Genomic DNA, 23,240 nt, shown 5'->3' with positions numbered 1-23,240 from the left:
GTCTTGAGAAAGTTACAACAAAGACGTTGTTCAATAGGGTCATTGATTCACCACGGAGATAGAAACCACCTGAAAAAATGGAAAACAATAAAAAAAAAGAAATTCAATAAAATATATAAAAAAAGCCTTTTTATGTCGTAGACTCCAATTTTGAGACACTCAGGTCAGAAATAGGGGTAAAGTACTAAGTAACCCACATTATAATTTGGACAACTAAATGAATGATATATATCCATTGACTACGTCTAAACTTCAGTGTGCTTAAGACTTGTGACGTGTAACTAAATACTAGGACTTTACCACATGCAAGATGTTGAAATTGGTCCGCTTTCTCTTTGATTACGCATTATACGCATCCATCTCATCCTTTTTTTTGCAACCTTTTCGTTGCAATTGTGCTAGAAATTGCTACGGTGAAAACTAAATCCTTAACCTAAAAATTTTATTGATCGTCCACTAAACATCTAAATATAACCATCCCTAAATGTTTTCAATATAAAGCCCATTTAGTTTATTATGCAGTAATTCGAATTCTTTCTTCAGTAGGTATCAACTCTTCCTCCATTTCATCATCACCATTGCGTCTCCCTGTGGAAAATCCAACAACAACATCATCGTCAACTACATCTTCACCAAAATCAACATCTACCCCACCATCAGTGCCAAATTCATCTAGTGCACTTTCTTCTTCCTCTCCATCCTCTGCATCTGCCATTTCTCCCTCAGGATCAACCATGGTCTCATCCTCTTCGTCATCACCATCTTCTTCTTCTTCCCCATTTGCACCCTCTTCTGTCTCTCCTTCTTCTCCTCCTCCACCCATTTGTTGCTCCATATGCAAAGTATGATCAACCAAATTCAAATAAGCATACATGAAATTCGACAACAATACCTGCTCACGCAACGACCGTTTAGGATTAGCCAATTTCAAATGTGATAATCGATAAATGGCTCGTTCAACATGTACAGGGAATCGATAATCGAGCATAACTATTGTGGATTGTGATGGTGGTGGTAAAGGAAATCCAAATGCTGAATCAGTAAATTCAATTGGTTGATTGGCTTTTGAAGTACGTTTAATTGATTTTTTCAACTTCTCTTGAATGTCAATTTTTTGCAATTCTTGTTGTTCTTTGGTTAAAGCGTCATCGTTAACGTCATTTCCTTCATCAACTGTTGTGGTTGTTTCTTTTTCTTTAGATAAACCTTGATTTTCATCCTTGACTGCTGTGACTTCATTTGCATCTGAAGCGTCATCTTGATTTTTATTATATTCCAATGCATTGGTTTCCTTTCCCTTCTTTCTATGACGATAACGTTTATGCTTCTTGACTGTCAGTTTCTTACTCTTTAGTCCAGTTTCAACTATATTGTCACTTGAATCAAGATTATTGATATCAATAGTAGTCAACTTGGAATCATCGTCAATATTGCTTCTCTCTTGTTCTTCGGTCGTTGTTGATAAACCAACACTGTCACTAAATGAAGCAAACACATCACCAGACTCTTCCACATCTTTGTCCAAATTCAAACGTTCTGGATTCAATTCATGTAAAAGTGGTGGTTCCGTTTCCTCATCCGTATCCACGTCCCTCCCTTTGGCACTTGACTGAGGCAGTATTACTTCTATACTATTCTTTTTCAACGATGAATTAACTAAATGATCTTGTTTAGACATCGACGACAAAGGCGTCAATTTTTCCTTATTATGATCAACTAGTTTCGCCTTTGACCGCTTCTTGAACAACCCACTTGTTTTCTTTTTCAAACTTCGTTGCTCATTGGAATCATCATTACGATCATGATAGTTGATTGTAACTCCTGAATTTTTACTCTCCTGTGAATGCAATGAGCTGACACTAGAATTTGTTAAATTGGCTTTCGATTTTTTCTTGAATAACTTCGACAAGACATTCTCCTTATCTGAATGAAGTGAAGTCGCATCCTCATGCTCTTGTGATGGCTTCCTGGCCGTATTCAAGCTTGATTCTCTTTCTGTGGATGCAGCTCTTTGTTCCGGGTTGGAGAATGACCTTACTGGTAGAGGTAACTTAGGATTAGCAGTAGTACTGGATGCCTGTTGCTGCTGCTGCTGTTGTTGTTGATGTTGTGTTGAATCAATCGATGACAAACTCGATGATCTTTCTCTCAACCAATTCCAACTCTTTTTCTTTTTCAACTTCTTATCTTCATCAAATTCATGTTCACTAGAAGTTGGTGGAGTTAAATTACCACCTGTCAAAATACCAAAGCTCTTCTTCTTTCTCAAATTCTTACCGGTACTATCTTCAGACCCATCCTTGCTATTTTTAAGACCCATTTTTTCTTCATAATTGTCCGAGTCAATAATTTGAACATTGGATTTATTGAAGAGTTTAGTATTGACTTTTGTCGGTTTAGAACTCGTTTTAACACGAGATGAAGAATCAGAGTCACTTTGATGATAATGTTTCAAAAATGGTTCGTGTAATATATCTTCTTCATTTTGATTCGTTGCCGAAAATTGGCCCGATGATAAATCAAATCCATCATTGAATGTCAAATCTTCATTAGATGATCCACGGTAAAACAGATCTCCATTTGCATTAGTCATTGCTGGTGAATCAAGAATTGGCACATCGTCCAAATCAGAGAAATCGTCATCAACTTCAGGCATATTTGCAAACAAGTCATCATTGGCATTGACTGTATCTTGTTCGGGAGTAGATTGCTTAAGTGGTAATTCATGTTCGGGAGTTGACTGCTCAAGAGGTACTTCATGTTCGGGTGTTGATTGTCCACGCAGTTGAGGTCTTCCTTCATCAGTTTCGTTCGATTCAATGGTGTCGTCACCATACACGATATGGTCTTCCTTTTTCATTCCCAATTCAAGCAACGCTTCTTCTTCAATACCCAATGGATCATCAGTGGATAGATCTTGATAACTAATGTCAAAACTGAGATCCGATTCGGATATGTTTTTCGGTTGTTGTTGTTGTTGTTGTTGTTGAGGCTGTTGTTGTTGTTGAGGCTGTTGTTGTTGTTGTTGTTGCTGCTGTCTAGGCAATTGCTTTACCTGGTAATGCTGCGGAAAATCAGGTCGCTGTTGCTGTGACATGACTTTGCTATGATGATCGGTCAACGGTTTCTCCTTTTCCTGACTCTTGTTCAAACTTTCTTTGAATTCATTGATTTCTGACCTTAACAAATCCAAATTTTGATGCAATTGTCTAGATCTAGCAGGTACAGGAGCACTTGGCCTTGAGCCCAGACGCGATCTGTGTTGATGCTGTGGCTGTCGCTGCTGCTGCACTCGAGCATTCTGTGGGTCTTTAGAGCTAGGGAACAACATCGGTACATCAGGCTGTGGTCTTTGGGATCCATGACGAGAAGACTCATCTCTTTTGCGACTGCGGTGATCGTGTTTGGATTGTTTCGTTGGCGTGTCAATCATAAAATCATTGATGTTGGTATTAGACGCCGACATGAGCTTCTTTTCGACTTTTGATTGGTGATGAGAACCAATGGGTTTGGCACGTGATTGGGTATGTAAATGATGGTCAACACTCATTTGCAGTGAATCACGAAATTCAGGACGACCCAGGTGGTGTTCCGCACGTCTACTATCTTGTTGGAATGGAGATTGGCTCCGACGACTCTCTTGAGGATGTGGTGGGTATTGATGTCTCTGTTGTTGTGGTAAACTTGGCAAATGCTTATCATTACGATGTTGACGCAGCTGTGGATATTGTTGATGCAAGGTATATTGATGTTGATCTGGGAAAACATTATCCTGTTGATTAACATCTTGTCTTTGTCTTTGAGATGTGTATTGTTCTTGGTTTCTCGTCGGTCCATATCTATTCGAATGGTAAGGATCTTGTTGAGGTGATCTCGGAAGATCTTTTGTTCTGTGAAGTGGTTTATTCTCAACTTTTGGACTTCTTGAAGTTGACAAGTATGGACTGCCTTGAATGGTGGAAAACGAGTTGCCCAAGGTTGCGTCATGTTGCTGAGATGATGGGGATATTTGTCTATTTGGGTGTGATTGTTGTGGATGAGGTTCAGTACCTAGTTTTTTATAACTAAACAACAATCGAGAATCCCTCGTTTTGTACCCTCTTGAAGTAGTCTGATTAGGCTGTTGGTTCAGTTTTCTACTCAATGGCAGTTGATCTAGCAGGGCAGAATGTTCGGAATCCTTTTTCCTATAGTCAGTTCTTCTACTCCGCTTTAAAGCAAAATCATGAGGTAATCCTTGAATTGGTAGTGTGCTTGAGTATGACTTCTCTTGATCTTCCACTCCATCGATGGTCTCGCCTTCTAAGGACTGATTAAATTGTTGCTGTAATCTTTGTTGTAAATGCAATGTGCTTGATGTTCCATTTGAATCTCCATGAGGTGGTGATTGATTTAATTCATCAAATGCCAATTTTTCAACATCAGTGTATCCTAATGAGTTTGAGGATAGAGTTCTGGCAATTGTTACGGCATCGCTTTTATCCATCCCTGCCATTTTCGACAATTGTTGCAACTCGGTGGTTAACTCTTTTAGTGATGGATTTGAAAATCTCTTTTGTTTATTATACCATGAATCACGCTTAGATGGATCCTTTGGTGGTGATGCAGACTTGGATGAATGAGACGAGGGTGTTCTTGATAGTGGGAGCTGTTGCTGATCCTGACCTGGTTGCGATGGTTCTTGTGGTATTGATTTTTGAACTCTAACTATAGTTGTAGGTTCCTCTTCGTTTTCAGTAATGGATGATTGACGAGATAGTGTTGATCGTCTCGATACGGTTGATCTTCTTTTGATATTACGATCCATAATCTCCTCCACCTGATGCTTAATCAAAGTCTTGAAAGAATCGGGGTTGACTTGTGGATGCATTTCTGCTGGTACCCACATGGTATTTGATGCATCGTAAATCTGATCTTCAGAAGCGTCGAAAAACTCCTCATCGGTGGTTAATATACTATCATTGTCCACAGATAAGCTGTGTCGTTTAACTGGACTGGGTGATTTACCTTTGAGTGTTGAAGGTGCATGTAAATGAGACGATGGTGATTTTTGATTACGATTGGGACTGGAACTAGGACTTTTGACGGGTGAATTTCCTTTAAAGGCATTTTCTCTTTGTGGTGATGTAGATGAAGATGGTGATTTTGAAGGCGACTTTGATGCAGAACCTGATGTTGATACAGATGAACTATGTGGATGAGCATGTCGTGATTGTTGTGGTATCAGATTTTCATCATAAAACTCGCCTCCTCCTGCTTGTAGATGACTTGACGTAGCAAATGGATCTACATCATCCATTGAACCAGGTGGAAGATCTGGATCATATTGCATTAGGTTTCCAATTGATAATCGTTTCAATGCAGCCACCATCTTTTTCTCCTGTTCAATATCCTGCACTGCAGATTCATAGTTTGGATCATTTTGAAATGATGAGTTGAGCAGATACATTATCGGTTAAATCATGCGTAAAGGCTGTATGGGTGAATGGGTTATGTACAAGTGTGGTGGAAGTCGAGTGGTATAGAGGTATATGGGGTGATTCAACGAAGTAGATCTGTGTGTAATATAAAAAATGAATGAATAGGGTGTGTTTATGTGGAGCTCTATTTTAGATCTATGGCTCAGTAACTATTGTAATTGTAAGATGTATTGTGTGGTGTAGTACTAAATTGATCTATAGGGTTTATTTTGACAAATCAAATAATTGAGTGTTGTCTGTTGTCTTCTGTTGGAAAGGAGAGAAGAAACAGACGAAAAAAAAAAATCTATTAAAGGGACGTGTCTGTAACAAACACGACATATACAATACAGTACAATACATATAGAGTTAGTAGCACTACTACAATCGAATGTCCATGAGTAAGTATTGGTAGTTGCTAGGACACATCTTGATTCTCATTGCAATACCTTTGACAGATAGGTCATTAACACCACTTTCGTATATGTCAGTTCTCATAACCACTGCAGTTTATTTTCATTGTCTAAAGAGGCTCTCTCTAGAACTAATATATTACACGCTTATTTTTCAAATATATTAAATACCATGTTATTGTCAACGATCACGACTAGATTGACAATCATCTCTCAAAATAGAAAGGAGTAGTCAAATCATGTGATCATTGACTTCCTTCAAATCGTGGAGAGAAATTTGGTCTCGCGTATTTTAACCCTTTGTGCAGTGACCCTTGCGACACTGAATCTGCGACTTTGCAGATCATCGTAATTCATATCCATCTCAACCAACGATTTCTCTGTATGTATGATAAAGTCCACCTATTACCAACAGGTAGTAGATTGAATGCACCACACATTTCTTTGAGTCCACAGTCAATGTAGGAAATCCATATAAATTGCAAAACAGATGAATAATAATAGGGCACCATAGATTGAAATCAGTTTTGAGGTATAACCAATTGGCTAAGAATCCAAATATTGAAGTATATGTGAATTGAAACAATGTCGATACAACAATTTGTGGCAAGCTCAGTGCTTCTTTGCAATACAATTGTAGTGCGTGGTGGAAATGGGCAACACCAAATAGATATGGTGTATATTTGATGAAACTTGGACATGTCTTTGTCACAACGAGTAGAATCAAACCACGATATATTAGCTCTTCCGTAATTGGTGCAAACACGTAGTCTCTAAAATGATAAATTAGGGGCGTAGTGTACACATCATCGAATGTTGAATGATAATCTTCAACAAAAATTTGAAATATCGACGACACAAATAAGATATTGATAAATTTTAATGCATACCAAATGTTGATAAAATTGGCTGAGATACTTTCACTATTAGTGTACCCCGGTATCAAACCGATTTGTCGTATATTATCACGAAATGTTCCAGGTATCAACAATGGAATAATGATGATGAGTACAACACAAAGTATAGTAACACGTTGTAATCTATATCTGATTACTTTCAAATTATCACGATCCTTATTATGTAGAGAAGCTGGTTGTCCGAAATAGATTGCAAATACATATGATGAAGCAATGGCCAACGTTAGTATCTCATAAAACATGGCCATGTTGGGTGGAAACATATAAATCAACGCGCAATTGGTTTTTTGTCTTTCTTTAGTTTCACATCTTGATTATGTAATGCTGTACAAAAAGCCCAAAATTTTCAATGGTGGTGTGTATGGTTGCAAAAACGTACCAGAAAGCAAATGAGCTACAACACCACGGCAAATTGTTAGTAAATCTAGGTCAATCAATACACATTAGCATACAGTATAGTTGTGTATAACAAAACCAAGTCTCAGTTCGGTACTTGTTTCACATTTGCGCTAATTGCGTTTACATTTGGCTAGGCTATGTGTGATATGTTATGGTAATAGACATTTTTATAAGACTAAAACCTCTTATCTACAACGATACGGAGCAACTAGTGAAATGAATCTAATGCTAATGCTTGATGTCGGTTAATTTCACTGGATATAGAGTCCAACACTTGCAAAAGCAAAAACCTGAGAATTAAATTATGGCTGCTTTTGGCAATCAAGAGCGAGTGAGGAAGATTGGTCTTAGGGTTGCTAACGTACATATGTTCTTAAGTGTGATATTGTTCCTTAGAAGAATATACTACCAGTTTCTTCTCTACATTTTGCGGACACTCAATGTCACATGTTCTCCAATTATTGATAGTTGCAATTATAGTCAATCTATTTTTTTGTTTATAGGTCAATTCAATTGAGTCAACTAGGAGGGGAAAATAAAAAATCGATACCATAATCAAACCTGACAAACTATTTCTACCATCATGATGTTTGTGATATATATTATTGAACTTGGACTTGAAGCATTGTTGTATTGTTGCATTGTCGATAAATGTCGATATACGTTCGGTAATATATGAGGGAGTCCTTGGTTATTACTAACACATTATCCATCCTTAATCGTAAGGAGCAAAATTTTGAAATGCAATGGTTTGCTTCCATTCGATTTGGCCTCTTAGTCTGTTGATAACACATTTTCATCATACAATATTGGCGAATGATAGAAATGTATTAAAGGATGGCTCCTCATGTTTAGACGGGAATCAAGAGAAAGAGGAGGAAAGGACGTTGATTGATTGGACAAACGTATAGATTCAATTATCGCCACAATTTGGCGTATTTTATAGTTTGTTATTATTTGGTTGATGATTTTTACATCTTGGATATTCTTGATGGCTACTTTTGCATTCTTTGGAACTAGATGGTGATCTATTTGGCATTGAATAAAGATATCATCGAAAAAACCCCCCAAGTCGAACAATAGCATAGGTACGTGATTGTTTTGCAAAGGTGTCTCATCGTTTTTTGTATTTTAAAAAACCCACAATGGTGACTGCCTTTTTGTTAAGGGCTATTTTTTTTCGGGGATATGCTTCAATATTGCTTGCGTCTTCCGTTTTGAAAACAAATTGATGTCCTGTTCTGCATAAATTTATAGAATGACATAATGGCTTTGTTTAAAACTCAAGCCGTGAATGGCTTCTTTCCAAGTATAGCGATGCCAACATTACTGCTGAATAGGTTTCAATGTTGGTTTTCACCGTACCGGGATTGTCTTAGTTTCTTTGTGAAAGTTGTATATTGCAAAATTCGAGATTAATCAAATGTGGCTTGATATATCTCTAGCTCAATGCATTTGAATAGGCGTTGAGGACTAAATTGTTGTATCTATCGTGTGTAATTCATATAGCGGTTTTTTAACAATTAGTTTAAGCCGCATTATGTGTGGCTCTCTCAATAATCCAATAGATTTCTCCATATTAAATGATTACTAACTATGTGAAATGCGTGTGACTCATTCGCGGCTAATTTTCTTTGAACTGAAAAGAAAAATAAAAAATTTATCAATTCCTGCATATACAGATGTTTGATAAGGATATACCCTATAACGGAAAAAAGTAAAGATTCCAAAAATTTTTCACTTTATTCCAAGAACATATAACCAACCGTACTGTTTACCCTCCTAGCTTCCCCAATATGAGGCTACAATTCCATCGTTTTATATCTACATCGACACCGTTACGCAGTAGTCAAAACTTGACTGAAAAAATAGTTCAAAAATATGCTGTCAATTTACCACCCAACAAAGTAGTCCACACTGGTGATTATGTCACCATCAAACCAGCTCATTGTATGTCACATGATAATTCGTGGCCAGTAGCTACAAAATTTATGGGGTTAGGAGCTAAGAAAGTTAAGGATAATCGACAAATCGTTTGTACTTTGGATCATGATGTTCAAAATAAGACAGAAAAGAATTTGACCAAGTATGCTAATATTGAGAAGTTTGCCAAGGAACAAGGAATTGATTTTTACCCGGCTGGAAGAGGTATTGGACACCAAATTATGATTGAAGAAGGGTATGCATTTCCATTGAATTTGACGGTGGCTTCTGATTCGCATAGTAATACGTATGGAGGTATTGGATCACTTGGTACTCCGATTGTGCGTACTGACGCTGCTAGTATTTGGGCTACGGGACAAACATGGTGGCAGATCCCACCCGTGGCGAAAGTTGAATTAAAGGGGCAATTGCAAAAGGGAGTCACTGGTAAGGATATCATTGTTGCATTATGTGGAGTGTTTAATAATGATGAAGTTTTGAATCATGCTATTGAATTCGTTGGTGATGGAGTGGAGAACTTATCTATTGATTATCGATTGACTATAGCTAATATGACTACAGAGTGGGGTGCATTAAGTGGGTTGTTCCCCATTGATGATAAGTTGGTGGAGTTCTACGAAGGTAGGTTAAAGAAATTGGGTCCTAACCATCCAAGGATTAATCAGCAGACTATTGAAGCTTTGAAAACTGAGAGTTTGGCTAGTGATTCAGATGCGAAATACGCTAAGCACTTGGTCATTGATTTGAATACTCTTTCACCGTATGTATCAGGTCCTAATTCGGTTAAAGTTTCCAATCCATTATCCAAATTATCTCAAGACAACATTGCCATCAACAAAGCATATCTCGTCTCATGTACAAATTCACGATTATCTGATATTCAAGCGGCTGCTGATGTCTTGAAGGGACATAAAGTCCACCCCGATGTTGAATTCTACGTTGCTGCTGCATCTTCATTAGTTCAACAAGATGCTGAAGCTGCTGGTGCATGGCAAACTATAATTGATGCTGGTGCAAAACCATTGCCAGCTGGATGTGGACCATGCATTGGATTAGGTACTGGATTATTAAAAGATGGAGAAGTGGGGATCAGTGCCACAAATCGTAATTTCAAGGGAAGAATGGGATCCAAGGATGCATTGGCATATTTGGCTTCTCCGGAAGTTGTTGCTGCTTCTGCTGTATTGGGTAAAATTGGAGCTCCAGAAGAAATTAATGGTCATCCAGTAAATCCGTCACCAGAGATTGTCAAAAGCATTGATCTTCCAAAGAGTAATGGAGGTGCAAGTGATGTTGCAGAAGAGCCATTCAGCATAGAAGATGTCACTGGGTCAGTCGAAGTCTTGCCTGGGTTCCCCAAATCAATCCAAGGGGAACTCATATTATGTAATGCCGACAATATCAACACTGATGGAATTTATCCTGGTAAATATACTTATCAAGACGATATATCACGTGAACAAATGGCTGAAGTATGTATGGAGAACTACGATCCTGATTTCAAAACCAAGACTAAATCCGACGACATTATCATTAGTGGATATAATTTTGGTACTGGATCCTCGCGTGAGCAAGCAGCCACATGTATCTTGGCCCGTGGCATGAAATTAGTCGTTGCTGGATCATTTGGTAATATATTCAGTCGAAATTCCATCAATAATGCATTATTGACATTGGAAATTCCCGACTTGATTGAGAAATTACGTGTTAAGTACAAGGGAGTAGACGAGTTGACGATACGTACTGGATGGTTTTTGAAATGGGATGTTACGAAAGCACTTGTTACTGTTGCTGATTTGGAAGGTGAGGTGATTTTGCAACAGAAAGTTGGTGAATTGGGTACTAATTTACAAGACATTATTGTTAAAGGTGGATTAGAAGGCTGGGTTAAATCGGAATTACAGAAAGAAGGACAATTGTAAGGGAGGAGATACTGCATATATAAAAGATTTTTATTGATTTATTTATTTTTAGAGGGGGTTTGTAGTGGATAGAGGGTGGATAGAGAGTGGATGTAGCGTGGCGTTGCGGGTATAGTGCTAGGATAGGAGTGGTATTTACTCCCCAATACTGTTGAGTTTTGTCTCAAGGTGCAATTGTGCAGAAAGGGCGAAAACGGTTATGAGGATCTATGGTATTAAAATAGTGATTAATGATTATTTAACAATAAGGATTAACGGTTTTTGCCTGTATGCACACTGTCTCTATTGTTTAGTGAAATTGAACACATTGTTTTAATTAACTTTTTTTGTATTGTATTGCACATTTTCTTTTGCTTCTAGAATCGTTAGGATGTATATACGAGTGGAACGAGCTTTTTCGGTATTCTTTTTTGGCTTGGTATGTGCAGAATTTTTGAATTGGGTCAATGTTCTACTCCTTTCACTTTGGAACTTTGCTTGTTTTGTTTGTGTTAACGATGTCGGACGGCGTGGATTGAGGCAAGTGTGGGGGTTTCAAAAGCTTTCAAAAGATTTCAAAATTAAGGTTTGTCGTGTATTTTTGGCTAATTCTATAAACAAAAAACGGTTTTCGTTAGAGTAGTTTTTGTGTGATGGAAGTTCAATTAAGAAAATTTACATTTACAAGGGGATTAATTATGTATAACGAGTTCTCACTATAGGAACAAGCCCATGTTGTTCAAAACAACCTACACATGGACTCAATTGTCACGTTTCCCTGGCTCTTTATTCTAAAGAGTGCCTTCTAACACCAGTGAACAAAGTGTGTTTGTGTGTGTTTGTAAGTAGAAATTTTAATGTCGTCTAATTCTGTATTGTCTGATATTAATTAGACAAACTTTTTTTACAAAGTTTTTGGACACTGCCCCACTTCACCGCCCCCTCCTTTCCTAATTAGGATAAGTAACAATAGAAATTATTTTATTGTTCTTTATTGTTTAATTCAAGTCCGATATACAAAAGAGTTAATTAACAGTCAAATGTGTATTTTGCACTGCGTGGAAACAATAGAAAGGAAAGGATCGACATGTGCTTAACTGAAACCCTATCAAACAAAGGGTATTGTTGTAATATGACCGATTGAAAAGGGGGAGTAAACCACATGGGTTTCAATAGTGTGATATGTACTTCTTATAGAGTGGCAACCAAAAACAAACCGCACAGTCGAAGAAGAGTACCCGCAAACCTATAGAGTATGAGTGTAGTTTTGACAAATACGTGAAAATACCACACTATACAATGTAGTTCAATACAATGTGGTCCAAAAAAACGTGGTTCCTTAAATATTCCGTTGTTTCTGATATATATACAATTATCCATTTTTTTGATCAACTACATTGTCTTATTGATTTGTTTCTACAATGGGAGAATTTCAAGGAGAAACTAAGAGAAATAAGCGCACAAATCAGGAAATGGGAGAATGTACTATATACTGTTCTCCAATGTAGTTTAGATCAGGAATTGGACGGATTGTATTACCTCAAACTCTCTCTATCTATCCGAAATCCTTTAGGAGAACAAAGCAAAGGGATGTGAAAACTTTGTACCGTTTATAACATCAGTACTCTAGTTCGTTGGCTGTTGTAACTTACGGCATTCAAACTTTTATAATATGAAAAGGAAAAAGGGTAGCAAAAATAGCCGGCAAGAAAATACTGTGCTCGATCCGTCTCCCCCCTCTAAAGTTTTGTGTAAATGCTTAGCCTAAGTTGCTATTTAAAAAGAGTTTCATTTGGTAAGTAATGTTCTTTTAAGGCCGTTAGTTCTGTTGCTATTGTTTGTTTTAGAGAAGTTATAATGGGACAGATTGGGTTCTAAATGTATGATGTGATAAATCTTCAACCGAGTAGTAGTCGTAGTATTGTGATTGATTGGTTTAGCAATTGCGAGAGAGAGCTATATAGTCTTGTTATTGCCCTTTTACTCACCACACCACTGTACTTTGTAGAGTCTGTTATTATATATAAACTACACACACATATATCAATTGTAAACCCTTATGTGTGGTCCGGTTTGTTGCAGCAAGAGGAGGAAAGAATGAGGAGAAATTGAAAAAAAAAAAAGAAAAAAACGAGTCACGTGTATCTTCGTATAAAATGTGAATGTGATAATATTGATGAGTCTTTTTTACCACCGTCTTTGTGTATTTACCACATTGTCCTGTATATAATAATTCATACCAGGTTTTGTGTAGTTTGGAAATTGTGTTTGTTGTTGTTATGTTATATACAGGATTCATATTTCCATATACCATATTACTATAATAGTGTGGTATTATAGTATTAGAGGATGAATATATATATATATAACCAAAGAATTCCCCAGCCTTCAACTTTTGAGGACTGATACCGCATCATAGAACTAATTTAACTAATCACTAATCACTAATCAACAAACCATTTATCGCTTATCATTTATTCAATAACTGTTACTACCACTGCTACTACCACCACTACCATAGACAACTACGTACTACCCACATACGCATACACATACTAAAAAGAATGCCATTAATTACATCCACATCCACACCCAAAGCCACAGCCGCTTCCAATAGCAGTAGTACCACAGATGATTCATTAGTTGAGGGGGCATACAATTTGTTAGATTCACTACTATTTTATTTGATGAATTTAATGTTATTTGTTTTGTTATTTACTGATTTAGTGATGGATTTTGTTCATAATTGTATATATGGATACAATATTGTTGCTTGTTCCTTCAAACATAAGTTATATAATAATATAAATTGAAATACATGTAAGAAAAGTACTTTTACTTTTGAGTTTGACTGTGGTTTAGCATGTAGTTTTTTATAACTGGAGTTGAAGGGTTGAGGTTTTGATATTGGTTGGTTTTGGTCGTTTGTTTTTTCTATTTCTCGGAGTTCAAAACTGTACGTACACAATACAAAAGATACAATTTGAGGTAGTATAACACATCACACAACTTACTAATACTGCTAGCTACGACTAACTGCCACCACTAGTCTACTGTATACTCGACATAATTCATCAACGTCGTTACTGCTACTCATGCTGGTTAAAGATGTATGAAGTTTCATTTACCATTGTAGGCTTATTGATGCATACCCCACACAATCTTTATTACTACTGAAAAAAAGAAATGTAACCATAAACACATATCATACGTACCACATATTCAAGGTGTTTACATAGTATAACTAGTTACTTATTGTAGTAACTAGAATGGAAATGTACCAAAACGCCGATATACTTCGACTAATCGTCATCTCCTTCTTTTGTTGTTTTGGACTACTTTGAACTCCTTTGTATTCCCTCTCCATGATTTAGTATACTATTTAGTATGTGTACTATTTAGTATGTGCACTCGTTTGTTGTGTGTTGTGTTGCAAATATGAAATTGGTTAAACTTTGTTCTTTGGTTACACAATACCGAGTACTATATACAGGACATCATTCATACCCCACATTTTCATTCGTAGGTCATCAATTATCAACAACATATAACAACAACAACAACAACAGTATATCATCAACACAATACACAAACAAGTAGTACACAAACAAACTATTAATGACAATGCATTAGATTAAATTTAGTAATGTAAACACAGACAAACAAAGAACGGGTCTGGTCATTATACATTGGTTTACTTTGCCTAGCTTGGTCATTTTCTATCTATCCACACACACATATATTGATATGTATTTTACCCCTCTTTTCAGTACTTCCTTATTTACTACCCCCACTAATATTATTACTGTAATTTACTTATAGGAGTTAAGCAAGGATTTAGTACGATAGAGTAGGATTTGAACATTATTAAACTAAGTAAACAGCAACGTCACATTTTTCTTTATTTTTAAGCTCCAAAAGCAAAAACGTTTTCTTTAATACTCATCTTGCTCATCTCATATCACTATCGCAAATAATTGATCCGTCTAGAAGCATTATGGGAGTTTATGATACTTGCACATCACGCCAAGAAAGTAGTAGTAGTAGCAGTAGTAGTGGTAGTGGTAAGTAATAGTAGTCTTAGTAGTAATATTTTGGACCCCTCCTCTGTTTTCTTCTCCCTTTTTCCAACCTACAAAATATTAAACGTGTTATGAACTACTTTGACACATACTATGCATTGAAAAATTTTCTTTGCTTATAATCATTTTTTGGTAAATGTCCAGTGACCTCTTAAAACTTCAATGACGGCATTAAAGCTCACAATATGTAATTTAATCACAAGAGAACCTTCCCAAATTACTTAATTTGTATATATTTATCGGCATTTAATTGATTCTGTGTTTGAAGAAGCAACTTCATCAGAAACTAAAGAAAATGGATTGTTGTAATACGTAGTAAACGAAATGGAACTCCGTTCTAAACTTTGATATGTTTTGTATTCCTTTAATTCTAATGTCCCCGGTTCCGGTGGATTCTTCTTATACTTGGCGGCTAAATATTACCTTGAGTTGTAGAAGAAATTCGTGTTTTTGTTACCCTCTCTGATTCACGCTATATTTCCTTTAGTTTCTATAGTAGGTTTCTATTGCATTTTTAAAAGAAAACGTTTGATTCAACAGCTTCTTATTTACTAAAGTAAGATACAAAGATGGGGTTATGAGAAGTAGATGATTCTTTTCGTATTTTTTTGCAAGTTTACTTTATTCTTTGTGGCTCTTTCCAACCCCACAAATTTTTGCAGGAAAAGAAAAGTTGCGAAATTTTCAATGAAGACAATGGCTTTTGTCCACCACAAACAGAAACAACACAATACACTGCAACACAAGTGGAATTTTAGAAAATTGACGATGATTGGGCTGACATGGAGTTTAAAGAAAAGCTAGAGCAATGTATAGCAATATAAAGCAATATAGAACAATGTGAAAAGCATAAAGAAAAACAAAAACATACTACGGGCCAAGTGTGCAGTTCCTCAGTTGTTTTACATTGTTTAAAATGTGGAAAATTGATATTCAAAAGTTTATTTGTTTGTCTTATATAATGTAGTTATTGTTGAATGCATCAGAAAGATACAATCTTACGGAACTCCAGCGTAGAGCCGTCTCGAAATTCCTTGAGGTGGAAAATGAAGATCAACCTGTCCAATCAAGTACCTTTTCCTTTATTTACGACCAACTTGATTTTTAATAAAATTTTATTATCAACACCTTATTTTAGTTATGGCATATTCTTCTTGAACGATGTTGATTTTTCTATAGCTCAATTACAAATTATAACTCCTGTGAAGGAAAAATGACCTTAATTTGAAGAATACAATTACATTTTCTTTAATATATATAGAATGGATGTGTTACTCAGCAATTGATTGTCTCACCTCCTTTCTTCTTCTCTTCCATTAATCTTTACCTTGGTTGACTTAGAGGATAGCTATAGTTTGGGATAAGTGTTCAAAGTCAATGTAATTTGATATGTACAATGTTGTTGTATTGGGTCATTTGCATACTTCTGGGGGCGGAATCAGATGACTGTACTGAGCCTCATGTGAATGATATCTTTTGTAATCTTTTCCAAATTGTGAATTTATTGAAAACCCCTAAGCGATTGGTTGCATTTTTATACAAATTGATCGTAAATGCTTGCAAAAAGGGTGTCTGAAAAACAATACTTTGCAAGAGATCCTATACTGGTTTCTTTTTTTAGTCTAAAGGTATGTGATTTTCACATCATTCAAGCTCTATTCATTATAAATTAGCGGATACGCGCTTTATCTCTCGCAAATATACACCAATCTCCGTTATCTCTCAATCTTCGGTTATAGACGCATTTACTTGGCGCATCATTTCCATATTGGGAAATAAGCCGCGAAGATATTTAATGTAACGACCGCGAGTACTTAACGTTAGAGGAATTACCGGAAAAACATCAACACACCAGATTCACAAAAACCTCGCGATGAATTGACGTTAGTGGATTCAACCAACAAAAAAAGGGAGAGTGTGATACTGTGTCAGCACAAAAAAAAATGAACGGCATTGAGAAAGAACAACCTCCCCCCTCACACCGTGTTGTCGTGAAGTAGATACATAAAGGAAACAGACTGAACCATCAATCACAGGTTTCATATAAACAATCATCGCAAACAATACGGGTACACGATATGTCACCTACACTGATTACTACTACCCCTGACCAATTCAAATTGGTCCATTTGACTGACCAGGAAATTATAGATTTTACCAGATATCAAAACAGTCTTGCCTGGAAAGGTGCATTATCAGAAAAAGATTACGTATTGAGAGAATATGTTTTGAGTAAATCGAAAATTGCATCTTCGGGTAATAACAAGATATATGTATTTATGTTGAAATCAACTTTTGACGATGAACCACTTTGTTCAATTGAATTACTTGTGCGTGATAGTTTGAAATTTGAATACAATGAAGGCGAAGTTAAAGAGTCAAATATTCTTAGTGGTTGTGTCGGTGGTGTTTTCACTTATCCTCAACAACGTGGGAAAGGATATGCTAGAATCATGGTTGATAAATTGGTTGAATTGGCTAAAAGGGAGATTGTTGGTCTCGAAGGGTTTATTTTCTTGTATTCTGAAGTAGGTGAGTATTATGCTAAGAATGGATTCAAGTCTTTCCCCATTGATTTGATCAATATCCTGCTCAAAGGAAAAGTTACAGAGGTTGAGCCACCACAAGTGGATTATGAGTTGATTGAATACCATCAGTTTCATGAGTTGATGGATGTGTATAGAGCCCACTTTGAGCAGGATATGATTAACCAAGTGAAGCAAGATCATAAAACTCGAGTATCTATTAAACCTACATCGGATTTAATTGATTGGTTTCATTTGAGAGCGAAATTTATCACATATAAATTGTTTCATGAACCAAGGGGGCACATAATTGATTTCCATAAGGAGTACGAAACTATAAAGAACAGTTTTACTCAAGAGCCAAAGATATTTGGTTTAAAGATTAAACTGGGGGGAAAAGTGGCTGGTTTCATTATTTGGACAATAGATTGGTCCGAAAATGGACAAGAAAATTACGCCACGATTTTGAAAATAGTTTCATTTGATAAACAAGACCAAACAGTGATTGATTTAATCAATCTAGCAATTTTTCAATTTATCCATTCTCCAATACTTGGGAAACCAACTACAAATGTTAAAATTTGGGAATCAGAAATTAGTAAAACTGTGAAGCAATATCTTGTTGATTTATGGAACGCTGAAACTGGTATTGATAATTCTTCGCGGTCTGCTATTTTGATCAATGATCCAGTAGAGGATGAACAGTTGAAGAAAGGTGACTTAATATGGGAGGAGAATACCAAGTTGCCATGGTTTTAGAATAAGTACAATGTACTAGTATAAGTATGGTTTGTATAGTGATTGTCGCGTAATTGAAATTTTTTATTTACCTCGCAACTAATAAATAAAAACACAGTTTTAAAGGTGATATTACAGCTTCATCGATGACGACAACTTACACTCAGCTCGATCTTGTTAGAATTGGGTACTATGATCCCTTTGGTGTCTATCCACATATACAAAATGATATTGCCAAACGATTTCCGTTGACCAATCTCCACGTACGTCTCAAATCAAATCAACCGGTGAAGACAATTTCCAAATTAGATGTTGAATTTGTTGAAGAAGTGCCTAAGAAAGGGGATTACCTCACTCATAATGATATCAAGACTTATGTGCGTCTTATATTTGTTCAAGTTGATACCTTGGACAAGTACCGAGGGCAAGTACGACCATTAATTCGAGAATGGTTGAAAAATTTAGTATTGAAGACTAATTGTTCGTGGATGATTGTATTGTATATCCCACTGGATGCGAAAGATCGACTGTCTTCAATAATAAAGACTTCGTTTTTTGACAAATTGCAGAATGATTTTGGAGTGGAGGGGAAGGAATTGAAGACGATTTTACCCATGGGTGACCACAACAAGAGCGTTGTAGGGGACAGAGTGTTTAAATTGAAACAAGTACTGGAAGAGGACACGTATGCTTTATTTATGGTTCAGTTGAAAGCTTTACTTCTGAATTCGTTCGTTGATCGATATTGTACTTTCAATGAATTGATACATCAACGGAAACATGACAGTATCGAGCAATTTGCTGCTAAGCTAGAACTATACAATTTATTAAAAGATATGAAGTTGTTACATGATGCATTGATTGTTAATGAAGAGTTGTTGGTTGATTTGGACACACTTGTGACTCGTCAGAAAGACAAGTTCAATCATGAGTTACAATTAACTTCATCATTGACTGATTTCAACTTTGATGAATTTGTCAACGAAGAACAACTCAAACAACAACTAATCAATCTAGACAAGATCAACTTAGTTCAATTGAAAAGTCTCATTTTCGTTAATGAATCAAATATCCTTCAAGAATTGGCTCATACTGCAGTATCAAATTCAATTGCATCAAAATACATTTCAAAATTGTATCAACGTCTCATGTTGTTTCTTAACGATTCACATTTCAATGATAGTCATGAGTTTGTGTATTTGCTCATTGATTCATATTTGCAAATCCCCATTGTTCAGCAATTGATTGACCTGGTGAATGAATCTAATGATGATGGGGGAAATGAAGTGCCCTTGATTGATATTTTAGAAATGAGAGCTGAGTTGAAATTGTTTAAACGTACAGTAATTGGCAAGATTGCCAAATTGAACCACATTGAAATTGACGGGTTACGTGGTGATACATTTGAAGAAGTGACTCTAGATGAAGAAGAACTGAAACCGACTAAGCTTACTTTAAAAAACCCACACTTGATGGATATTGTCAAAGATGAAAAATCTTATGTTGATCATTACTTCAACTTGACTGAGGATATAATTGGCGATTTCGTTAAATGTAATAGAGTCAAATCGATAGATATCTTATCGCTAGATCTAGCAATTCTCAATTACAATCAGGGAAACTACCAAGAATGTTTAGATACGTTACAAAATTCTTATGATTATTTCATTATCAATAGCTGGAACTTTTTGGGAGGTATCTTATTGGAAATATATCTTGGATGTGTCGAGCAATTAAAGAACAACAGTGGTGAAGAAATTTTGAAAACTTGTTTGAATTTACTTGCTTGTTTGGTTAAAAAGACTGATTCAGTGGGGATAAATTCGTATAAGTTGGTAACGGATAAAAAACATGTTGCTCAACTTTTCACCAAAATTGATGAGGGTAGCGGAAGTTTGGATGGATCGTTGGAGTATCCGTTGTTGGATTTCTTCAAAGCTAGAGTGAAACTGTATGTAAATGAAGATGAGTCTACAAATAATGATGTTTATTATATCGAGGTTGAGGTTGTCAATTTGTTTAATGTACCGTTGAAGTTTTCATCAATAGAAACTATATTGATTGATGAAGCGAAAACGGAGCTAGCATTCAAAGCTAATAAGGTTGAGTTATCGGCATCATCTGATACACAAACTTTTAAGCTCTATACACGAGATATCAAGTTTGGGTTATTTTCAACTCATCGATTGACAATGTCGCTTAACGAAAAATTATCATTTTGTTATGATTATTCCAACGACGAAGTGGACGTGGGCCCCGACAATTCAATTTTCAATGATACTGTCGTTGAGTATAAGAATCCAACTAAATCGAATCCATCTTCATCAAGTGATATATTGACGTTTCAAAGTATTAATAAATTCCAAGCACAATTTTTCACATCAAAAGTAATTGAATTGGGCACTACTGAGGTATCATTGATGTTGAAGAATGGATCTAAGGGTTTATCAAATGTGGAGATCCAACTCAGCTCCATCACCGATGGAGTACGACTTTCACAACCTCGATTAGTGCTTGATAAACTCAATGCAAAAGAGGAGCATGTACTTCAAATCCCTTACACTTATTTCAATGATCAAAAATTGATCAATATGCAAGCCCATATAAGGTATTATGTTGATGAAATAAAGTACACGGCTCAAGTGTCGTACAATGTTGATACAAGATTGAGTATTTCGGTGTCAGTACAAGATGTGTTCAAGACTGATTTTTTCTATTCCAAATTCCAAGTTGGAACCGTTGATGCAAAATTGCCCATTCGTTTGGTACTGAACGAATTGCAGAGTTATGATTATGAAATTAAACTGCCAAGTGGTGAGTTGCGTAACTTGGTTGCTTTTGGTGAACAACCAATTACATTCTTCTACAAGATTAATCCTAAAAAAGGACATTTGATTGACGATGAAGATAAATTGGATTTATCATTAAGTTATACTAATTTGAAAGATGAGTGTGAACAACAATTGGATGACAAGATTTGGCAATCATTACAGGAATTGCGGTTGTTAAAGTATTGGTATTTGGTTAAAGAAACGATCTTGTCCAAAGTACAATTTGATTTGAACAAGTATGGAGTGCAGAATGTATTGAAGATTGTAAATGTGAATTATATCCAGTCATTTGCAGATAGAATCATTTGTCGATATGTTGTGCAGACGCAAGACCAAGTACAATTGCATAAATTATTTTTAAGTCTCAATGATGATAAATTTGCTACGCAACACATCAATTTTGACAAAATTGAACATCAATTAAAAATCAAAGTGGCAGTGCCAGTTTTAAAGTATCTCCATGTTGTCGAATACAAATACGAGAAGAAAACCCATACAGTTGGAGAACCAATTCCAATCACTTTACATATCAAAACAGTAACCAACTGGTCAGATAGTTCAAAGAAACCAGTATTGGCAGTCTCATCACCAACAAGAACCACTAATGAAGCTGCCGCTGCTGAAACTAACAATGATGAATTTATTTCACCACCATTGAAAGGAGAAAGATTCCAAGCTGTGGTTCAACCAGATGATAGTTGGCTAATATCTGGATTCAAAAAACAAGCCATCAGTTTAGAAGATTCATTTGAAACTAGCTTGGTTCTTATTCCATTACATGTGGGCAAATTGTCCTTGCCTAAAATTATGATTAATCCAATTGAAGGAACTGGAACTGTGCGGGGCGGCAATTCTGATGTTGAATTTGTTAATGGGTGTGAGACGATAATGAGTGTTCCTGATGTTCGAAATATACAATTTTCATTTTAGAGGAAGAGAATGATGCAGTTACGATTTTATTACGGTGCTGGTAACTGAAACTCGGTACAAGAAAGAGAAGAACAGTTTGTGGAATTTTGTTCAAGAATATTGGTAATTGACCGAAAATAAAATTATTAAGAATATACAAAATTGAAAATAAAAAGGAAAACTTTAAATACATGTGTAAACCGAAATTAAGTCTGATGAAGAAAGAAGAAGGGATACAACTTCGAATAAATAAACCCTCTAAAATGATATGAGAAAGATGAAAATGTATCCAGCAATGATGATTGAAATATAAATGAAACTTGTTTCACTTTTTGAACTGTTTAATAAAATAATGAACTAATGATGAACAACCCAGTCAAGAATGAAGATAAACCGTGAGTTGATCCTGATCCTTCGTAATTGGAAATGATTGGCGAGTTTGTGTTGGTGTTTGTGGGTGATTGTGATGGAGGCTGCTGTTGGACGCTTGGACTGCTTCCTGAACCATTAGCTGAACCATTTCCACCGTTGTTTCCACCGTTGTTTCCACCACTTCCAGGAGATACACTAGGAGCAGCAGAATTACCAGTCAGTAAAGTTTCCGTCTGGAATGTATCGGAGTTGCCTGGATTTGCACTTGTAATAGATCCTGCAGTTGTTTGTGTAGTTACAGAAGATTCTTGTCCTCCGTTATCATTATCACTATTGGTTGTTTCAGATTGCGGTGGTGATCCGGGTGAGGTGGTTGTGGATTCATTTGTTGGGGTTTGATTGTCATTACCATTGCTTGTAGATCCACTGGATTGGGAAAGTGATCCCGGCGATGTAGTTATACTAGTACTCGATAGTGATGAGCTGCCAGTACTCGAACCAGTTGATGGTAAATCAGAAGGATTGTTGCCAGATTCTGAAGTGGTTGATACTGAAGATGGCTGTGAAGGAGTCTTGCTATACTCGGAAGTGATTGATCCAGATGACAACAGTGAAGGGCTAGTGCTGTTTTGATAAGGTGGTACTGGCATAGAAGAAGATAAATCTGTTGATGAGGATTGACTCAGAGAAGGCAAGTCTGTATCCGATGTTGAACTGACTTTAGATTCAAAAGAGCTTGGTGGTACTGAG

At 36.2% G+C, this 23,240-nt stretch overlaps 6 protein-coding genes across 6 annotated transcripts; 4 read left to right on the top strand and 2 right to left on the bottom strand. All coding sequences in view use genetic code 12, as the record gives it.

The window, feature by feature from the left end:
• Positions 1-514: 514 nt before the first annotated feature.
• On the bottom strand, positions 515-5,449 carry CORT_0B00870 (Zds1 nonessential protein; the record flags this gene model as incomplete). The annotated part of the gene is made up of 1 exon (XM_003867197.1): positions 515-5,449. The coding sequence occupies one exon, from the start codon at positions 5,447-5,449 to the stop codon at positions 515-517; it is 4,935 nt and encodes a 1,644-aa protein (XP_003867245.1).
• A 787-nt stretch (positions 5,450-6,236) lies between these two features.
• CORT_0B00860 (Rce1 Type II CAAX prenyl protease) lies at positions 6,237-7,052 on the bottom strand (the record flags this gene model as incomplete). The annotated part of the gene is made up of 1 exon (XM_003867196.1): positions 6,237-7,052. One exon carries the CDS (start codon positions 7,050-7,052, stop codon positions 6,237-6,239), a length of 816 nt encoding a protein of 271 aa, XP_003867244.1.
• A 1,932-nt stretch (positions 7,053-8,984) lies between these two features.
• Positions 8,985-11,054, top strand: CORT_0B00840 (Lys4 homoaconitase; the record flags this gene model as incomplete). The annotated part of the gene is made up of 1 exon (XM_003867195.1): positions 8,985-11,054. The coding sequence occupies one exon, from the start codon at positions 8,985-8,987 to the stop codon at positions 11,052-11,054; it is 2,070 nt and encodes a 689-aa protein (XP_003867243.1).
• Positions 11,055-13,597: 2,543 nt separating this feature from the next.
• Positions 13,598-13,846, top strand: CORT_0B00830 (hypothetical protein; the record flags this gene model as incomplete). The annotated part of the gene is made up of 1 exon (XM_003867194.1): positions 13,598-13,846. One exon carries the CDS (start codon positions 13,598-13,600, stop codon positions 13,844-13,846), a length of 249 nt encoding a protein of 82 aa, XP_003867242.1.
• Positions 13,847-17,193: 3,347 nt separating this feature from the next.
• CORT_0B00820 (Ygr111w protein) lies at positions 17,194-18,399 on the top strand (the record flags this gene model as incomplete). Its single annotated transcript, XM_003867193.1, has 1 exon — positions 17,194-18,399. One exon carries the CDS (start codon positions 17,194-17,196, stop codon positions 18,397-18,399), a length of 1,206 nt encoding a protein of 401 aa, XP_003867241.1.
• Positions 18,400-18,524: 125 nt separating this feature from the next.
• Positions 18,525-22,139, top strand: CORT_0B00810 (hypothetical protein; the record flags this gene model as incomplete). The annotated part of the gene is made up of 1 exon (XM_003867192.1): positions 18,525-22,139. One exon carries the CDS (start codon positions 18,525-18,527, stop codon positions 22,137-22,139), a length of 3,615 nt encoding a protein of 1,204 aa, XP_003867240.1.
• Positions 22,140-23,240: the final 1,101 nt, after the last annotated feature.

Source organism: Candida orthopsilosis, assembly GCF_000315875.1.
Source record: "Candida orthopsilosis Co 90-125, chromosome 2 draft sequence".
NCBI classification, from domain to species: domain Eukaryota; kingdom Fungi; phylum Ascomycota; class Pichiomycetes; order Serinales; family Debaryomycetaceae; genus Lodderomyces; species Lodderomyces orthopsilosis.
This window is presented reverse-complemented; position numbering and strand designations above follow the sequence as displayed.